At 53.7% G+C, this 18873-nt stretch overlaps 1 protein-coding gene across 2 annotated transcripts; it reads right to left on the bottom strand.

The window, feature by feature from the left end:
• Positions 1–359: 359 nt before the first annotated feature.
• Positions 360–18469, bottom strand: CDR2L (cerebellar degeneration related protein 2 like). Of its 2 annotated transcripts, none has more exons than XM_010387636.2 (5): positions 17833–18469; positions 6567–6679; positions 5304–5452; positions 4565–4729; positions 360–2969 (listed from the first exon to the last, which is right to left on the bottom strand). In XM_010387636.2, exons 1-5 carry the CDS (start codon positions 17909–17911, stop codon positions 2078–2080), a joined length of 1398 nt encoding a protein of 465 aa, XP_010385938.1. In that variant the 5' UTR covers positions 17912–18469; the 3' UTR covers positions 360–2077. The 2 variants fall into 2 exon arrangements, with proteins under 2 accessions (XP_010385938.1, XP_030779923.1); XM_030924063.1 differs by having other exon boundaries at positions 360–2942.
• Between the last annotated feature and the right edge of the window lie 404 nt (positions 18470–18873).

The following is an 18873-nucleotide window of genomic DNA, read 5'->3' as shown; positions in this document are numbered from 1 at the left end:
ATAAATAAATAAATAAAAAATAATAAAAAAAAACTTGGTTCACCCTGTTGAACCCAGGTGCTCTAGCTGAGAGGTAGCACTACCCTCCTGCCCTGATTTTTCCATCATGCTACATCTTTTGTTTAATTATTTTGGGTGGATCTCCCCACACAAGAATGTAAACTCCAAGGGAAGAGGGGCCCTGCTGGCTTGTTCACCATGTATCCCTAGCTGGCCCTCAATAAATATAGAAACTTCTGCCAGAGGCTGCTATTTGGAGCTGTTCAGTCTCAGGGAAGTGGGACCCAGGATGCTACCCTCTCCCACAGCTGGGCATGATGTGAGGCAGGTGTGTGAGATGCACAGAGATGGGCCATTTCTGCTTTTAGAATACTGGTGCATTTTTTATTAAAGAAGAGAATAAAGCATTTGTAAATATATTTCTCTCACGTATACTTCAAAGGTGATGCTGGTCTGCCACTACAGAGCTGGGGAGCAAACAGGCTGGAGCTCTTCCCCCCACCCTTCCACAGTCCTTTTGCCCAGATAACAGAGACACACGGAGGGCAGGGAGCTGCCTAGCCTCAAAGGACAAAAGTTTCCCAGTTGCATGTACAGAAGGACACAGTCGCCACCAGCTCCCTCTCACAGTGCCGCCCGGAAAGCAGGTGGTGTCTCCAGGAGGTCAGGGATGCTTGGTAAGAAAACCCCTTTACCCATTAGAAATAAATAAGGCATGAAGGTTCCCACTGGGCTCCCGGTACAGAGGCCAGGGTCCCCGCCTTCCACTGACTGTATGGTTCCTCTGGTTTCTAGGGTCTCAGAAAGGGTGGCAGAAGGAACCAGAAGCTGCTCAGGGCAAGCTGGGGACCTGGGTGTCTCTTAGCTGAACCTTGACTTTCTGACATCTTGAAGCAAAACCCCTGACCCAGCTGGGTCCTCAAAAGCCCCCCACAAAGGTGGGACGTTAAGAGCAGGCATTTTATGGGAGGGAGGGAGGGAGGGAGCATGTTCCTCAGCCCCATCCCAATTCAACAGGATGCAGCATGGGATGAAAACCCCAGTCCCCAGTGAAGGGCAGGCAGGGGTGGACACTGGGACCACTGGCTGGTGGTGCATGTCCAGAACATTCTGGGGACTGCAGACATGACCTGTGCCAGGGTTGGCCTGTGGGGAGCATGGAGTGACTGAGACATCATGGTCCCTGAGATGGGGGCAAGCACAGAGAGGGGAGTCAGAGGCCAAGCTTGATTAGTTGGAGGCGGTGTGAAGGGATGAGGGCTCCCCACTGCCCCGGCCCCTGGAAAGCTTAAGGCCCAGCAGGCATTTCCCAGGTTGGAAGCCGAGGAGGCTGGCTATGAGCGAAAATGCATCAGTCTGCTGAGGGGCTCCTTCTCCTCCTCCTCTGACTGGCTACAGATCTGCAGTGGGCCAAGAGTATCCAGGGAGAAACCTGTCCTTGGCAGGGCTGGAGCAGGGACACTCCAGGCCCAGCTGAGGCTTCCTGCTCTGCATGGCAGGGGACATCTCTGACCTGGTCAGGACCTTGGGGGTGGGACAGCTGGTACTAAGGGAATGTCAGCACATTAGGGCTGGGGAGAAGCAGTGGGTGGTCCAGGAAACCCCTGAAACAGCTGGCCCTGGGGTCCCCTTTCAAGTGTTTCCAGTTGTGGCAAGGGGTCAAGGAGACCTTGCATTGCAAATCTCTTAGAAAAAACAAACTTAACCAAAAAACAGCCAACTGATCCAGAATGGCTTTTTCAGAAGCCTGGTCACCAGTCTGAGGGTGAGGCGCAGGGTCAGGAAGCCTGGGGCTGGAGGAGCTGGGGGATCCCTGGGGTAGTGGGGACATTTGGCTTTGAACTCTGAGCTGTGCCTTTGGGCTGGCGCGAGGTGGCCAAGGGCTCCTGGGAGGCAGAACAGGTGGGCTGCCTCTGCTCAGCAGGGAACATGCTGCGTGCTTCCGGATCAGGAGGTCGCGTGCTTCCGGATCAGGTGGCAGGCCGCTAAAGGGCGCTCGCTCTCTGGAAGCTGTGCCGCCCAGGCCTGAGGGACCCCACGGCCTCCACCTTGGGGGAGGCTGCAGGCCGGGCAAGGGTCACTTGCTGCTGTGCGTCTTGACTTTGGTGGCGTTGATGTCAGCCTTGGTCTTCTGGATCCTGGAGAAGATCTCCTTAAAGAGCGCCTTGTACTCGGGCTGGCTCTGCTCCAGCCGCTTGTCGACAGCCTCCACGTGCTGGCTTAGGCTCTTCTCACCTGCCTTGGCCTCCCCCTGGCCCTCCTCACCCCCGCGCAAGTCCCTCCACGAGCTGTCCCGGGAGATGGGGCGCGAGGTCTGCACACCGGTGTGCCGCACCCCGGCCCCGTGCTGCCGGCACTTGCTAAGCAGCTCCTCGTACTTCTCGAGCAGCGCGTGGTACTGCTCGTCCACCTCCCGCAGAATGGACATGCCCCGCTTGCGCACACTGTTGGCATGCAGTGTGAGGTTGCCCGCGTGCCGGCTGGCTGGGTCTTTGGCCACGATGGCGTTGAGCGCAGTGTCGCTGCAGCTCTTGCGCACCACGTGGCCTGGGGAGGCGGCAGGTGAGGAGACACCGTCCTGGGCGCCTGAGTCGTCCCCGCGGCCGGGCTGGGGATCGTCGGCCTCAGGGGCCTGCGTGAGGGGTGCGAGCAGGGCCTCGGCCAGGTGGTCGTCCGGGCCCAGTAGATAGGTCTTGGCCTGCTTCATCTGCTGCAGCTCCAGCAGCTCTGCCTCCAGCTCTTGCACGCGCAGGCGACAGGCCTCCATCTCGCACAGCTGGCGCTCCAGCTCGGAGTACTCCTGCAGCACCGCGGTGTACTCGCGCTCCGCCCGCTCCTTGCGCTGCCGCTCCTGGCTCACCTGGGAGCGCAGCGCCCCCACCAGGGACTGCAGCCGCTCGTTCTCCTGCTCCAGGGGCCGCGGGCCGAGCTCCAGGGAGGAACTGTGTAGGCGGAAAGCATCCTTGCACCTGGCCGGGAGTGGAAGCCCGAGCGGGGTGGGGACGGAGGAGAGGGCAGTGGTCACGGTCACGGCCAAGGCTGAGAAGTCCAGCCCTTACATCTCTCTTGTTCTCTGGGCTGAAATTGTTTGCCCCTCTCCGTTGGCTCTCCACCCTCCTCCACCCTTCTCCCCCTGCTCTCTGCCCCTGGAGGCTGACCACCACGGACCGCCTCTGCCAGGTCGCCTGGTTCTCCCCTGAGCTTGGCACATGGGAGGCACTGGCTAGAGGTCCGAGGGGGGAGCAGAGGCCGTGGGGTGTGTCTTCCTTGGGCTCTCCATGGTTAATGGTGACCAGGCAGCCTTCTCCATACATTCTAGGTGCCGGTAACCTCCCTTCCCCCTTGCTCTTTGAGGCCTAGGCCTGGTGGCAGCTCCACTCTGCTGCAACCCTGGGGCACTATAGTGTCCCTGTGGTTTCCCTACGCCCTGCCCACACCTCTTCTTCATTAAACTTTTCCATTACTCTGTGTAAGAGACTGTTTCCTGCCAGGACCTTTATTGAAACACCCACTACATATGAAACATGTATTTTTCCATTATTAAGTGGTTGTCTGGTCTTAGATTTAATGGGAACTGAAAAGCACAGTGGGTTAGCCCTCCTGGGTTAGCATCCTGGCTGAACCTCTTACTAAACAGGTGACCTTGGATAAGACACACAACCTCTGCACTTCAATTTTATCATCTGGAGAGTAGGCATAATAAAACACCCCCAACAGTGTTGTCATAAGAATTATATCAGCTGGCCGGGCGCAGTGGCTCAAGCCTGTAATCCCAGCACTCTGGGAGGTCGAGACGGGCGGATCACGAGGTCAGGAGATCGAGACCATCCGGCTGATCCGGTGAAACCCCGTCTCTACTAAAAAATACAAAAAACTAGCCGGGCGAGGTGGCAGGCGCCTGTGGTCCCAGCTACTTGAGAGGCTGAGGCAGGAGAATGGCGTAAACCCAGAGGTGAAGCTTGCAGTGAGCTGACATCTGGCCACTGCACTCTAGCCTGGGTGTCAGAGTGAGACTCCATCTCAAAAAAAAAAAAAAAAAAAGAATTATATTAGCTTAGGCCAGGCGCGGTGGCTCACGCCTGTAATCCCAGCACTTTGGGAGGCCGAGGCGGGTGGATCACGAGGTCAGGAGATTGAGACCATCCTGGCTAACACGGTGAAACCCTGTCTCTACTAAAAATACAAAAAAAATAAAAATAAAAATGAGCCCGGTGTGGTGGTGGGCACCTGTAGTCCCAGCTACTCTGGAGGCTGAGGCAGGAGAATGGCATGAACCTGGGAGGCAGAGCTTGCAGTGAGCCGAGATCGCGCCACTGCACTCCAGCCTGGGCGACAGAGCAAAACTCCATCTCAAAAAAAAAAAAAAAAAAAAAAAAAATTGTATCAGCGTAGTGGCAGCACACTGCCAGGGCTCAGTAAACGCCAGCTGCTATGACTGTCATTAGGAACAGGCCCAGTCTCTCTGATGGCCTGGATGATGCACCAACAGCACCCTGCTGCCTGCTACCTCTCCTTCCTCCCATAGCTGGCAATCCCAGAGACACCAAGGAGCACTCTCACCTACCGGGGGCTGGTGCATAGCTCCTTGAGGCAGGGGAAGGTGTGGATGGTACGCCTGCGTTCCCGCTTCTCCCGGAGCACTTGCAGCTGCTCCAGGCCTCTTAGTTGCTCCACCTGGGCCTGCAGCTCCTCCACCTGGGCCTGGAGGCGCTCAATGGTCTCCGTCAGCCTGGGAGTGGGGCAGTGGACACACAGGGACTTTAAGGGGATGGGGCCAGTTTGCCTCATGGCAGCCCTGGCTCCCTGAAGATGGAGGGATGTTGGATAGGAGGTAGACAGGTACCCTTGAGCCGCTGTCTGGTCCTGAGGTAGGGTGGGGAATTCTCTGCATGCCCAAGGACCCGCCCTTCTTTTATGCCTCTCAGACGAGCTGATGACTTCTCCTCTGTGCCAACTTAGTTCCTTGTCACTCCTCTATCACTTATTGTCCTGCACTGCCATAAAATATTTACATGCCTGCCTTCTCTTCCAGGCTATGAGGTCTTATAGGGCAAGACAATGTCTTTGTTTCCCCATCGTTGCATCCCCAGTGTATAAAAAAGAGCCTAGCGCATAGTTGGTGCTTAAGGCAAGGTTGCGGCCTGAATGTTAAACCACACAAAATCCACAAGGACAAGCTCACTCCCATCCCCGGTTCCTAGGGAGACATGCACAAGTCACACCCATCAGTCTATGGGCTCCTGTGTACACACAGCCCTGGGGCTCTCCCTCGCCCGCCCCCCGGCCCTCAGCTGGGCCCTCACCCATGGATCTTCTGCTGGGCGGCCTTGCTCTCCAGCACCAGCCTGTGGTTGGTTAGCTCCAGGTCCCGGGCTGTCAGGTCCAGCTGCTCATAGACTTTGGCGTGCTGCTCGTTCACGTGCCGCAGCGTGTCCAGCTGCTTGGTTAGGTACTGGGGGTGGAAGCACATTGAGTAACCTTTTGGAATTGAGCAGGGGCAAATGTCTCTGCCTAGACCCTCCTCCTACTTCTTTTTTTGTCTTTTTTCTTTTCTTTTCTATTTTTTTTTGAGACAGAGTCTTGCTGTGTTGCCCAGGCTGAAGTACAGTGGCATGATTTCGACTCACTGCAACCTCTGCCTCCTGAGTTCAAGTGATTCTCCTGCCTCAGCCTCCTGAGTAGCTGGAACTATGGGTGCCCGCCACCATGCCTGGCTAATTTTGGTATTTTTAGTAGAGACAGGGTTTCACCATATTGGCCAGGCTGGTCTTGAACTCTTGACCTCAAGTGATCTGACTGCCTCTGCCTCTCAAAGTGCTGGGATTATAGGTGTGCGCCACCACCCCAGCCTCTTTTTTTTTTTTAAGCTTCTAAAATCTTTTTTATTTTATTTATTTATTTTTAAGACAGGGTCTTGCTCTGTTGCCTAGGCTGGAGTGCAGTGGCACAATCACAGCTCACTGCAGCCTCAACCTCCAGGCTCAAGCGATCCTCACCTCATCCTCTCAAGTAGCTGGGACCACAGGCGCATGCCACCATAGCCAGCTAATTTTTGTATTTTTTGTAGAGACAAGGTTTCACCATGTTGCCTGGGCTCAAGTATTTCACCCACCTTGGCCTCCCAAAGTGCTGGGATTACAAGCATGAGCCACCACGCCCAGCCTCTTCTCCCCTTCTAAGGACAAGTTTGCTTTGATGTATTTGTCTTCAGCTGAGTGGGGCTTAAAAATGGTGGTTCAGGCTGGGCATGGTGGCTCATGCCTGTAATCCTAGCATTTTAGGAGGCTGAGGTGGGAGGATCACTTGAACTCAGGAGTTAGAGACCAGCTTGGGCAACATGGTGAGACTTGGTCTCTATTTAAAAAAACCCACAAAACTGGCGGTGCAATAGGGCTGCCTGAGATAGCTGTGCTATCCTTGTACAGGATAGCACAGTTGTGAACTATACCAGGCTATTGGGCTAAGGCTGTGTCTGATAAGCCGGCACCTTATTCTAAGTTGCATAAAGTCACACACAGGCCAAGGGGCCCTTGAGGGGTGTGGGCAAGCACATGCAGGGCCCTCACCTCGATCTCCTGCACCTGTTCCTCATTGGTGGAGTACATCTGCTGCAGGGACCCCTCCAGCTCCTTGTTCCTCTCCAGCAGAGTCTTCCCCAGCTCTGCAGCTAGGTGCAAGTCTAGGATAGGAGAAACATGAGCATGAGAACAAAGGCAGAGGATGTCCCATTCATGTTCCGAGCATCTACTCTAGGTGATCCCAACGTAACCAAGACACCAGGAGCCTCCAGGCCTGGGAGGAGAGGTAAGCCAGGAGCTAAGCCTTTGCACTGTTACTTCTGCCTGGAATGTTCTTTCCTGACACTTCCAGGACTTGCTCCCTCTTCTCCTTCAAGTCTGTGCCTGTCACTTTCTCTAGATCTTTCCCCAATCACTTGGTTCAGTCACACTGTTCCCTGCCCTGCAGTCTCTCTCCCGCTTCATCTTTCTCCTTAGCACTTAGCACCATCTAATTTCCCAAGCAAGTTCCTCCTTTATCTTTTTCAGCTCCCCCAACTAACTGTGAGCTCATGTGGCAGTTTTTTTTTTTCTTTTAAGGGATGGGGCCCAGGCTGAGGTGCAGTGAGTATTTACAGGTGTGATCGTATGTGCTGCAGCCTTGAGCTCCTGGGCTCAAGCAATCTTCCTCCCTCCCTCAGCCTCCCAGGGCAACATAGTGAGATCTCACCTCTATTTAAAAAAAAAAAAAAAAAAAAAAAAAAAAAAAAAAAAAGGGTGGTACAATACTGCTGCCTGGGATAGGATCCCTTGAGCCCAGGAGCTCAAGGCTAAAGCGTATATGATCATGCCTGTGAAGAGGCGTGGGACTATAATACTGGTTGCTGGGACTACAGGAGTAGTATTTTTTTTTTTTTTTGAGACAGAGTTTTGCTCTTCTTGCTCAGGCTGGAGTGCAATGGCGCGATCTTGGCTCACTGCAACCTCCGCCTCCCAGGTTCCCGCCAACCATTCTCCTGCCTCAGCCTTCCAAATAGATGGGACTACCGGCGCCGGCCACCATGCCTGGCTAATTTTTTGCATTTTTAGTAGAGATGGGGTTTCACCGTGTTAGCCAGGATGGTCTCGATCTCCTGACCTCATGATCCACCCTCCTCGGCCTCCCAAACTGCTGGGATTACAGGCGTGAGCCACAGTGCCTGGCCCTTTTCTTTTTTTTCCTAAAATCTTTTTTATGCCGGGATTATAGGCACCCACTACCATGCCCGGCTAATTTTTTGTATTTTCAGTAGAGATGGGGTCTTACCACGTTGGCCACACTGGTCTTGAACTCCTGACCTCAGGCCTCCCAAAGTGCTGGGATTACAGGCGTGAGCCACCACACCTGGCTTAAAATTTTTAAATTTTTTTTGTAGAGACAGGGTCATGTTATATTGCCCAGGCTAGTCTCGAACTCCTGGCCTCAAGCGACCCTCCTACCTTGACCTCTCAAAATGCTAGTATTACAGGCATGAGCCACCGCACCTGGCAGGGCAGGGATTTTTATGTTTTGCTCATGAATATCCCCAGGGCCTAGGACAGTATCTAGCACAGAGTCAGTGCATAATTTGTCTTTTTGGAAGAACGAGTGAGTGAGAAGAGCATGGACGGACATAGGGGCCAGGTGCCATGGAGTGATGGGCAAGGGAGAGCTTCACTGTCCCCGGGAGGCTCAGGCAAACGGGCAGCTTTTGAGTCGGACTTTGAAGGATGGATAGGAGGCCGGGTGCGGTGGCTCACGCCTGTAATCCCAGCACTTTGGGAGGCCAAGGTGGGAGGATCACTTGAGGTCAGGAGTTCAAGACCAGCCAGGCCAACATGGTGAAATCCTATCTCTACTACAAATATAAAAATTAGCCGGGTGTGGTGGCACAAGCCTGTAATCCCAGCTACTTGGGAGGCTGAGGCAGAAGCATCGCTTGAACCCAGGAGGAGGAGCTTGCAGTGAGCCGAGATCGTGCCACTGCACTCCAGCCTGAGTGACAGAGCGAGACTCCATCTCAAAAAAAAAAAAAAAAAAAAAAGAAAGAAAAAAAGAAAAGGGTGAATAGGAGCTTGCTGAGAGGCAGAGAGAGCAGAAGGGCTTGCTGAATATTAAAACTGGAAGAGGATTCAGAACTTTTTTTTTTTTTTTTGAGACGGAGTCTTGTTCTGCCACCCAGGCTGGAGTGAAGTGGCCGGATCTCAGCTCACTGCAAGCTCCGCCTCCCGGGTTTACGCCATTCTCCTGCCTCAGCCTCCCGAGTAGCTGGGACTACAGGCACCCGCCTCGTCGCCCGGCTAGTTTTTTGTATTTTTAAGTAGAGACGGGGTTTCACCGTATTAGCCAGGATGGTCTCGATCTCCTGACCTCGTGATCCGCCCATCTTGGCCTCCCAAAGTGCTGGGATTACAGGCTTGAGCCACCGCGCCCGGCCCGATTCAGAACTTTTTGGCTTAAATTCTTGATTTTATGGCTAATGAGCAGGACAGCAGAGTGACTTGCCCATGGTCACCCAGCTGGTTTATGTCCATGCTGGGGGGATAATTCAGGTATTGGGCTCCTGGTTGGGTACCATTTGACCCTAGTGACATGTGCCCCTCTCTCAAACCTTCTCCTTTCCCTGAGCAGCAGAACCATCCTCTTCCCGCGGCAGCCCTGGTGTTTGTACCCTGTAGGACTGGAACCTTCCCTCCCCGACCCCAGTCCAAGGGAAATGAGCACCCATCAGATAGGCTAGGAGGGAATCCGTCTGTTTTCAGGGGGATGGGTGGGTAGAGAGGAGTTAGAAGCAAACGGCAGGTACTAAAATCCCTAAAAGTTCTCTTTGTGGGTCTGAGTTGTGTGATGATACCTAGATATTTGGAGTGGGTACAACCTTCCCAACAACACACATATGTATATTAAATATATTTATTATTTTTTGTTTCTTTCCTTTTTTTTTTTTTTGAGACGGAGTCTTGCTTTGTCTCCCAGGCTGGAGAGCAGTGGGGCAATCTGGGCTCACTGCAACCTCCGCCTCCTGGGTTCACACCATTCTCCTGCCTCAACCTCCCAAGTAGCTGGGATTACAGGCGCCCACAACCACGTCCAGCTAATTTTTGTATTTTTAATAGAGATGGGGTTTCACCACATTGGTCAGGCTGGTCTCAAACTCCTGACCTCAAGCAATCCACCCACCTCAGCCTCCCAAAGTGCTGGAATTACAGGTGTGAGCTACTGTGCCTGGCCTGTTTTTTGTTTCTAAAAAGAGGCAGGGTGATAAAAATATTCTAAAATTGATTGTGGTGATGGTTGCATAACTGTGAATATAATAAAAACCGTTGAATTGCACACTTTAAATGAGTGAATTGTATTGTGTATTAATTAAATCTCAATAAATTTGTTAAAAAAAAAAGATTTAGGCTGCTTAATCCAGAGTCAGAGAAGGGTGGGAGAGAGCGGGTCCTTAAAGACGTCATTACAGCAGGCTCAGGCTGAGTTTCACAAGGCTGTTTTCTTTTTAAAATAGATTTAATGTTTTTCATAAGGCATGATTGGTGTAAAAAAATCAAACAGTACAGAAAGGTTAAAAACTGGTGATTTAGGCCAGGCGTGGTGGCTCATGCCTATAATCCCAGTTCTTTGGGAGGCCGAGGTGGGTGGATCACTTGAAGTCAGGAGTTCGAGACCAGCCTGGCCAACATGGTAAAACCCTGTCTCTACTAAAAACAAAAATTAGCCAGGCGTGGTGGCGTGTGCCTGTGGTCCCAGCTACTTGGGAAGTTGAGGCAGGAGGATCACTTGAACTTGGGAGACAGAGGTTGCAGTGAGCCGATATTGTGTCACTGCACTCCAGCCGGGGTGACAGAGAGAGACCCTGTCTCAAAAAAACAAACAAACCAAACAAACAAACAACAACAAACTGGTGATTTAAAAATTACAGGCCAGGCCGGGTATGGTGGCTCACGCCTGTAATCCCAGCACTCGGAGGCCGAGGTGGGAGGACTGCTTTAGCAAAGGAGTTCAAGACCAGCCTGGGCAATATAATGAGACTCTATCTTTACAAAAAATAAGAAAATTAGTGGGGTGTCTTGGCATATGCCTGTAATCCCAGCTACTTGGTGAGCTGTGATTGTGCCGCTGGACTCCAGCCTGGATGACAGAGTGAGACACTGTCTCTCAAAAAGAAAAAAAAAAGAAAAAAGAAAGTGTAGACTGGGCACAGTGGTTCATGCCTGTAATCCCAGTGCTTTGAGAGGCTGAGGTGAGAGGACAGCTTGAGGCCCAAAGTTAGAGACTAGCCTGGGAAACATAGCGACATCCCATCTCTTTTTTTTCTTTTTTTTTGAGACTGAGTCTTTCTCTGTCACCAGGCTGGAGTGCAGTGGTGCGATCTTGGCTCACTGCAGCCTCCGCCTCCCAAGTTCAAGCAATTCTCCTGTCTCAGCCTCCCGAGTAGCTGGGACTACAGGCATGCGCTACCACGCCCAGCTAATTTTTGTATTTTTAGTAGAGACGGGGTTTCGCCATGTTGTCCAGGATGGTCTCGATCTCTTGACCTCAGGATCCGCCCGCTTCGGCCTCCCAAAGTGTTGGGATCGCGCCCTACCCGAGACCCCATCTCTACAAAAAAATTGTAAAAATTAGCTGGGCATGGTGGTGCAGCTACTAGGTGGTGGGTCTGTGGTTGCAGCTACTAGGGAAGTTGATGTGGGAGGACTGCTTGAGTTCAGTAGTTTCAGATTACAGTAATGTATGATTGCGCCACTGCATTCCAGTGAGACAAAGCAAGACCCTATCTCTGAAAAAAAAAAAATGAAACTAATTAACTTTGTGGTACAAAACATTTTGTGCAAATCACCGCCCAATTCCTTAGGACACAGATTCCTTGTACAAAGGGTAGGCCTAGGTATCTGGAACAAAAGGTAGGCCTAGATACAGAATTCCTAGAAACAGAATTCCTGGGACAAAAGGTAGGCCTTCTTGAGGCATTCTGTCAAAAGACTATCCAGGAAAGCACTGGTCTGTTTCACTTTTTTTTTTTTTTTTTGAGATGGAGTCTCGCTCTGTCGCCCAGGCTGGAGTGCTGTGGCCGGATCTCAGCTCACTGCAAGCTCCGCCTCCCGGGTTCCCGCCATTCTCCTGTCTCAGCCTCCCTGGTAGCTGGGACTACAGGTGCCGCCACATCGCCCGGCTAGTTTTTTTGTAGTTTTTAGTAGAGACGGGGTTTCACCGTGTTAGCCAGGATGGTCTCGATCTCCTGACCTCGTGATCCGCCCGTCTCGGCCTCCCAAAGTGCTGGGATTACAGGCTTGAGCCACCGTGCCCGGCTGGTCTGTTTCACTTTATGAGGCTGCTTCTTAAAACAGCTCTCAATCTAGGCTGACGATGTAAATCAGATCAAGATGCGTAAAGGCAACTCTACTGGGGCCAATATGATGTGGTTCAGGGATCCAGTTCTCTACCGCTTTCCCTTTTTAGACATAGTGATAGTTCTAGGGTCTCTGGAGGACGGATGGGCTCTATACTCCTGGACAGAAAGTTTCCTAGATACGGTTGTTTTGGCTGAGCCCTTGCTATGCAATGGACAGAGGCCTGAGAAGGAATAACTGGGGAGCACAAGGGATGTCTTTGAAAAGAAATCTAGACCTGGGTTGGAAGTTTTCCTTTGGGACGAGCCCGGGCAAGCAGTGACTCTTGGTGGGCAGCTGAGGGCAGAGCCTTGGGCCTTCAGCCAAGCTGGGGGCAGAACTGACGTTGCCTTGTGAGAGGCAGAGGGGCCTGACCAGCCACCGAGCCTGGACATAAAGGCTGAGCTGCCCCACAGGAAAAAATCTGGAGCCTGCTCCCGTGCACAGAGGTGAGGTTTTAAAACAACCAAAGTGGAGCCTCCAGGGCTGGGTTTTAGCCAAAGGAGGGCCCTGTGTCATCTGGAGAAGGAGTGCAAAGCTGCTATCCTAGAGCAAGGCTGCAGCAACTTAGCCTGGAAAAACAAAGGCAGCTTTCCCAAACACCTACCTCAGTCATTGAAAACAACAACAACAACAAAGAAACCAAATCATGTAAATCATAGATAAGAACCTTTAGCCTTGAGCAATTAACTTTCTGATGAGGATGCCAAGAAAAACTAGTTACGTGACATAAACCTAGTAAGGGAATGAGAATATATGCTGTATGAATGTATTAACTGTAAGTTGGGCAAAAATCTGGAGGTATCTACAAATTGTAAAGTTTGATGTAAAGATCATTGAACTGGGCAACATAGTGAGACCCATGTCTCTACAGAAAAATTAATTAGCTGGGTGTGCTGGTGCGCACCTATAATCCCGGCTACTCGGAAGGCTGAGGCAGGAGAACTGCCTGAACCCGGGAGGCCGAGGTTGCAGTGAGCCGAGATCATGCCACTGAACTCCAGCCTGGGCAATGGAACGAGACTGTCTCAACAAAAAGATTGAACTACGGCCCTATGCTATGTTGTGTGCATGGCAGTAACTCAGGACTCAGGAGCTGGGCAAAATCATCTTCAGTTTGTGATGACAGAGCCATGCTATCTTCCTGTTTTCCATAGTGGGACTCAAATGTAGCTCATCCTGAACAGTATCCAGTAGTTCAGACATACATGAAAGAGATCAGAGAGCTACCCTCCTAAATGTTCCCCCCTTGGAAACTGTTACATGGTCTGCAAAGAGGCCATTGCTACTGATTCTACCTCCTGCCGTGGGTGTCGGAGGACACGCTCCATGTAAGTGGCCTTCATGGAGCCCCTGCAGCTTAACTAGAGTGCAAAGCCACTGCATCAGAGGTGAGTGAAGAAAGGCCAAGTGCAGTGCAACATCATGCCCCCTTCTTCCAGGTGAGTGTCTGGGCTGTGTGTAGATTTCTAATGCTGGCAGACCAGGGTGGTATACCACCCTATACACCAGAGACATCAAAGGTTGCCCTTTGAAGGCAGTGAATCGACTTGGGCCACCTACTGATTCACGGACAGGTAGAAAGAGAAACACAATAGAAGCTGTTTGGGGGCAGAGAGGCAGGTCTCAGATCATTTTAGGGAAACGGGATCACAGTGCAAGCTAAGCTGGTCAAAGCTGCCAGGAGGGATCAGGGAAGAGTCTAGAAGTTGCAGAGCAGGGAAATGAGTGGAGCCAAGTGCTAGGGAGAGAACACAAGCTAGCAGAGGGCTGGTGACGGCTCCCGGCTCAGAGGAGAGAGGCCTGGGAACGGGAGAATGGGGGAGCTGGCTAGGCAGGAAGTGAAAGTGGAGTAACAGCCTGTCACAACTGGATGAATGGGACACACCGGACCAAGCTGGGGAAGGTACTAAGTCTGGGCTATGGGTTTGAACCGTGCAGGTCAAAAGAAAAAATAATATAATAAAATAAAATTAAGTCTGGGTTGGCACCTCCCCTGCCTGGACCCCAGGGTTTTCTGGGGTCTCCTTCAGGAGGCTTTAGTGATTTTACATGAAGCAATGCCCCAGAGGCCTGAGAAGGAATGTCTGCGGAGCCCAGAGCCTGTCTTTGAAAAGAAACTTAGAAATCCCACTGTCGCTCACTGGCTCGGGCACCACAAATTCCAGAGCAGAGATGCAGCAAAGGGATGGGACATTTTCAGGGAGGACAAAGGTAAGGGTGTGGGCTCCAGGTAGTGGACACAAGTACTACCTGGCAGGGCTGTTCTCAGCTCCAGGGCATGACTGTCAGCCACTCTGGGTCCACAGAATCAGGGTCAGGTCACCTTTGGGGTAACCAGGGTGGAGGCAGGATCTCCCTCCTGTTGCCAGGTCAGAGCTCTCCTGAGGCTGAGGACTCAAGGTCAGCTAGGCAGGCGGGGAAAGCACAGGTACCAAGGACTTCAAATCTGTGACTCAGCAGCCGCCTCTCAGCCTGGAAAGAGGAATTCACAGGGCCTGCCGTGCCTGGTCCAAGGTGGGGGAGGAAGGTGGGCCAAAAGAGGGACTGCCAGTGCTTAATAATTAATGGCCCTTCCTCCCTCCTTCCCTCCCTCCCTTCCTTCCTTTCTTCCTTTCTTCCCTCCCTCCCTCCTTCCTTCCTTTCTCTCTCTCTCTCTTTCTTTCTTTCTGACAGAGTTTTGCTCTTGTTGCCCAGGCTGGAGTGCAATGGCGCTATCTCAGCTCACTACAACCTCTGCCTCCTGGGTTCAAGCGAGTCTCCTGCCTCAGCCTCCTGAGTAGCTGGGACTACAGGCATGTGCCACCAAGCCTGGCTAACATTGTATTTTTAGTAGAGACGGGGTTTCTCCATGTTGGTCAGGCTGGTCTCGAACTCCCGACCTCAGTTGATCCGCCTGCCTCAGCCTCCCAAAGTGCTGGGATTACAGGCTTGAGCTGCTGTGCCCAGCTGGCTTTTTCTATTTTTATAGATGTTCATGGCAGCAGGCAGAGGGAACACAGTGATAATCTAGGACCTCACTTGTCCCACGGCTGCCTTCCACCAGGACAGAGCATCAAAGTCAAACAGGATCTCTACAGTCAAGCTTCTGGAAAGTGGAATTGGGGCCTGCCCTTGGGGCAGGAGGAAACAGACGGGAGGTGAGACCAGGTGGCTGGCTGAGAAAACCATTTCTGGGCCACTCACAGGCAACCAGGGAGCAGCTGGGTGGAAGAGAATTTGTGGGTTGGGAGATGCAACAGGCCTCTGACACCCAATATGGCTGGCCTTTGGCCCCTGCTCTGTCCCACCATCCAGTTCTCCATGCCTGGCCCCCGGGGCACAGAGCAGGCGGGGCCCATGGGAATGCCCCTCAGAACCCGTGTCCAGTGCTTCCTTCAGCCCCTCATTCCCTACTTTGCAGCCTTCTCATGTCGCTCCATGACTTGGTACAAGTGTCCCTTCCCCCTGGAATGACTTCTTCCCTCCCTCTCCTGGAGAGCCTCCAGCTCAAAAGGGCCTTGGCATAAACCTTTCTGACTCTCTGCTGTCCCTGTCGCTGGGTCTACAGTTGCAGAACCCCTCACTCTGACGCCATTATAAGTTTGGTCCTATTTCTGTCTTCTCTAATGTAATGTGGACTCTCTGAGGGCAGAGAGTATGTCCTCAGGCTCAGCACAGCACCTGGCCCACAGCAAGCAGACATCCAACTTTCGGCAGGAAGCTCCAGTTTATTCTCATTTCTGCTTTCCCTCCTGATTCCTGGCCTTTGGCTACCACTGGCGCTGCTGGGTCAGGCCAACAGCTGCAGACCAGCAGGGCCAGAGAAGCAAAGGCCTGCAGGGCCCATCCCTCCTGGCAGCCCAGAACATGGCCACTCAGTGCAACTGGAGTCTCAGATACTTCTCTCTCTCAAGAAGCTGCACATCTCTGCACATCTCCCACCTCTACACCCTGGCTCCTTTCCCATCTCTGGGCCAGGAACAGTGCCAAAGCCTTCATTAGGGGTGCAGGAATTAAGTGAGACAGTAACAATATTAGCATCAGCCTACCTGAAAACCGTCTTCTCAAGAACTCAGTTTCCAATCTTTCTTTCTAAGCCTGGCTCTTCCAGGAAGCCCTCCCCACTGCCCATAATACTGTGCCACCAGCCGGGTGCGGTGGCTTACGCCTGTAATCCCAGCACTTTGGGAGGCCAAGACAGGTGGATCATTTGAGGTCAGGAGTTTGAGACCAGCCTGGCCAACATGGTGAAACCCTGTCTCTGCTAAAAATATAAAAATTAGCTGGGTGTGGTCCCCCAGCTACTCAGGAGGCTGAGGCAGGAGAATCACTTGAACCCGGGAGGTGGAGGTTGCAGTGAGCTGAGACTGCACCATTATACTCCAACCTGGGTGACAGAGGGAGACTCTGTCTCAAAATAAATAAATAAATAAAAAGAAAAAAGAAAAAAATACTGTGCCACCTGCACTTAGTTACAAGCCTGCCTCCTTCACCTGCCAGGGTATACCTTCAAGGTCAGGGCTGTGACTTCCCAGCTCCCAGGATGGTGTCTGTTACTTAAAGGGAGCCTAATAGGTGTTCATGGAAAAATCTCTGTTCAGGATGGGAGAGGGGGTTTTCACAATGTGTGGATATGTGTGTGTGTGTGTGTTTGAGGGGAGCTGTATCTCATTCCAGGCAAGGAGGCTGAGGTTAGAGTCCAGGGCACAGACCATGGCAGGGTCTAGTCCAGCATCCCCAGTCCCACCCTGGTCCCCCTGAGGCTATGATTCACCCTTGTCCTGAGCACAAGGGCAGAGCCTCATCTGCCAGTCAATCTTGGCCATGTGGGGAAGTAGGTCAGGGGTTTCAGGATCCCGGTAGCTGCTGCACATCAGGGCAAAACCAGCCCTCTGGAGCCTTGTGGATGGAGACCAGGGTGTGGGCACACCACAGCAGGCCACGATGGCACAAACTGCAGCAGACTTGTGTCCACACCCCCCAGCTTGCTGGAGGCTGTGGGAAGGTCACTGCTCCCTGGACATGTTTCCTCGCCCCTTCCAGCTCTCACCATCCAAGAATGAGGCATCTTGGGGGAGGAGAGGGTAGAACTGACTCCACTCCAGCAGGCCTCCTCCTGCTTCCTGTCCCAACAGCCCCCCATCCCCCACTCCTAGTGATGTCACTTCGGCCACCTCATCACCAGCTTCTAACCCCCTTCCAGTCGCCCTTTCTGCTCTCAGATGGCAACTGGAGGCAGCGGAGGTGTATCCCTCTTTATTCAGACTCTCAACTGGCACACTGGCCGGGATTCCCGAACCTGACCCCCTCCAAACCATGAGCCATTTGCAAGGGGACCGGGCAGGGGAGGGCTAAGCGACTCCTGACTCTCGAAGGCAGATGGGAGACTTGACTTTCTGCTTCTTCACCAGCAAAGACCCGGTACCACTTCTCCCTGAGTAGGAAGCGAGTTGGGGAAACTTTCTGGGAGTCTTAGAGCTCATAAATCCTGGCAGGGACGGGTGCTGCTGGATTTGGTGTGAGATAACTTGTCTCTATACACACGCCACCCTCCCAGCAAAACATGACGAAGGAGCCGCCTCCCGGCCTCCAAAGACTCCTAGCCAGCGCTCAGGCCCCGTAACAATACCAGGGGTGGCTGGGCAGTTGCTGCCTCCAGGACGGGGTGGGCGAGCTGGATGACGATGCCCTGTGGTCTGGGAAAATAGGAAGACCGTCCCCCGCCCCCCCACTTTTGCAGGTCTCCACCCGTCCGGTCCGCGTCTTCTCCGGCAGCGCCCCCTCTCTCCACGTCCCGGTTCTCCAGACGCGTCGCTCCTCCGAGTCAGGCGCGCCGGGTCCAGCCCAGCCCCTCCCGGGGTGATAGCGCCCAACAATGGAGAAGCGGACAGGGGTCACCGGGCGCTCCCCGCCTTCCTGCCCCCGTCGCCCCCGCGCTCACCCTGCTCCAGGTCCTGCTGGTCGTACCAGGGCTCCTCTTCCTCCGCGGAGAAGTCCTCCATCCCGGCGGCTCTCCGCATGGCCCCGCGGGCGGCTGGCGGGTGCTGCGGCGGCGCGGCTCAGGGCCGGGACGCGCGGCCCGGGACAATGCGGCGGAGGCGGGCCGGGCCTCCAGCGTCGGGAACTCGGGCTACAGCGCCCGCGCCGCGCCCCCTCGCCATCAGCCTCTCGCCGGGAGCCCACGCGGGGCCTGGCGCTTTGCCGCGGTCCGGCCCGGCCGGGGTCGCGCAAGCCGGGGGCGCCGGGTGGCTGCTACACAAAGGGTGGAGGGGCGGGGACGGCGGGTGGGACGGCGGCAGGGAGGATCCGGGTCTGCAGGCGGGTCTGGGGCGCTAGGCGCGCGCGAGTGCCATGGCGGGCGCCCCCTGCCCGGCTCGGGTCCGCGCTGCCCCTGGCCCGCCCGGCGACATCCGGAGCCGCAGCTGCATCTTGGCGGAGCCCGCCTGCAGCTTGCGGAGCCCGGCTCCGTGGGGTGGGGCCGCCCGCCGCCAACCAATCAGGAGGCGTATGCAAAGCTGGAGGAGGAGCCGAGGGCGGGACCCTCCTGGTGTCTTGGTCTGGGAATTGCTAGATCAACCCTTTTTCGTCCTCCTTCCCCCGACGACCGATTCAGTTTATGTCTCATGTCTAAAATTACGTTATTTTAGAAGTTGTCGTCTCTCCTAGATCTCCTGGAAGCAAGAATATTGTCTCTCTTTCACAGCTGGCTACTCACCTCCTAGAACAGGCTGCTCACCAGTCGGGTGCAGTGCCTCACTCCTGTAATCCCAGCACCTTGGGAGGCCAAGGCGGGCAGATCGCCTGAGGTCAGGTGTTTGAGACTAGCCTGGCCAACATGGCGAAACCCCGTCTCCACTAAAAATACAAAAATTAGCCCGGCATGGTGGCGCATGCCTACTCGGGAGGCTGAGGCAGGAGAATCGCTTGAACCCTGGAGGCAGAGGTTGCAGTGAGCCAAGATAACACCACTGCACTCCAGCCT

Source organism: Rhinopithecus roxellana, chromosome 19 (assembly GCF_007565055.1).
Source record: "Rhinopithecus roxellana isolate Shanxi Qingling chromosome 19, ASM756505v1, whole genome shotgun sequence".
Classification (NCBI taxonomy): domain Eukaryota; kingdom Metazoa; phylum Chordata; class Mammalia; order Primates; family Cercopithecidae; genus Rhinopithecus; species Rhinopithecus roxellana.
Note: the sequence above shows the minus strand (reverse complement) of the source record. Positions and strands in the feature narration are given on the sequence as shown.

What these genes read in the sequence shown, in the direction of transcription:
- CDR2L (XM_010387636.2), bottom strand. Translation starts at nt 17,911, where the DNA reads ATGCGGAGAGCCGCCGGGATGGAGGACTTCTCCGCGGAGGAAGAGGAG. An exon ending in CCAGCAGGACCTGGAGCAGG is followed by an intron (nt 6,680 to 17,832) that starts GTGAGCGCGGGG and finishes CTCCTATCCTAG; the next exon opens with ACTTGCACCTAGCTGCAGAG. An exon ending in GCCCAGCAGAAGATCCATGG is followed by an intron (nt 4,730 to 5,303) that starts GTGAGGGCCCAG and finishes CCCCACTCCCAG; the next exon opens with GCTGACGGAGACCATTGAGC.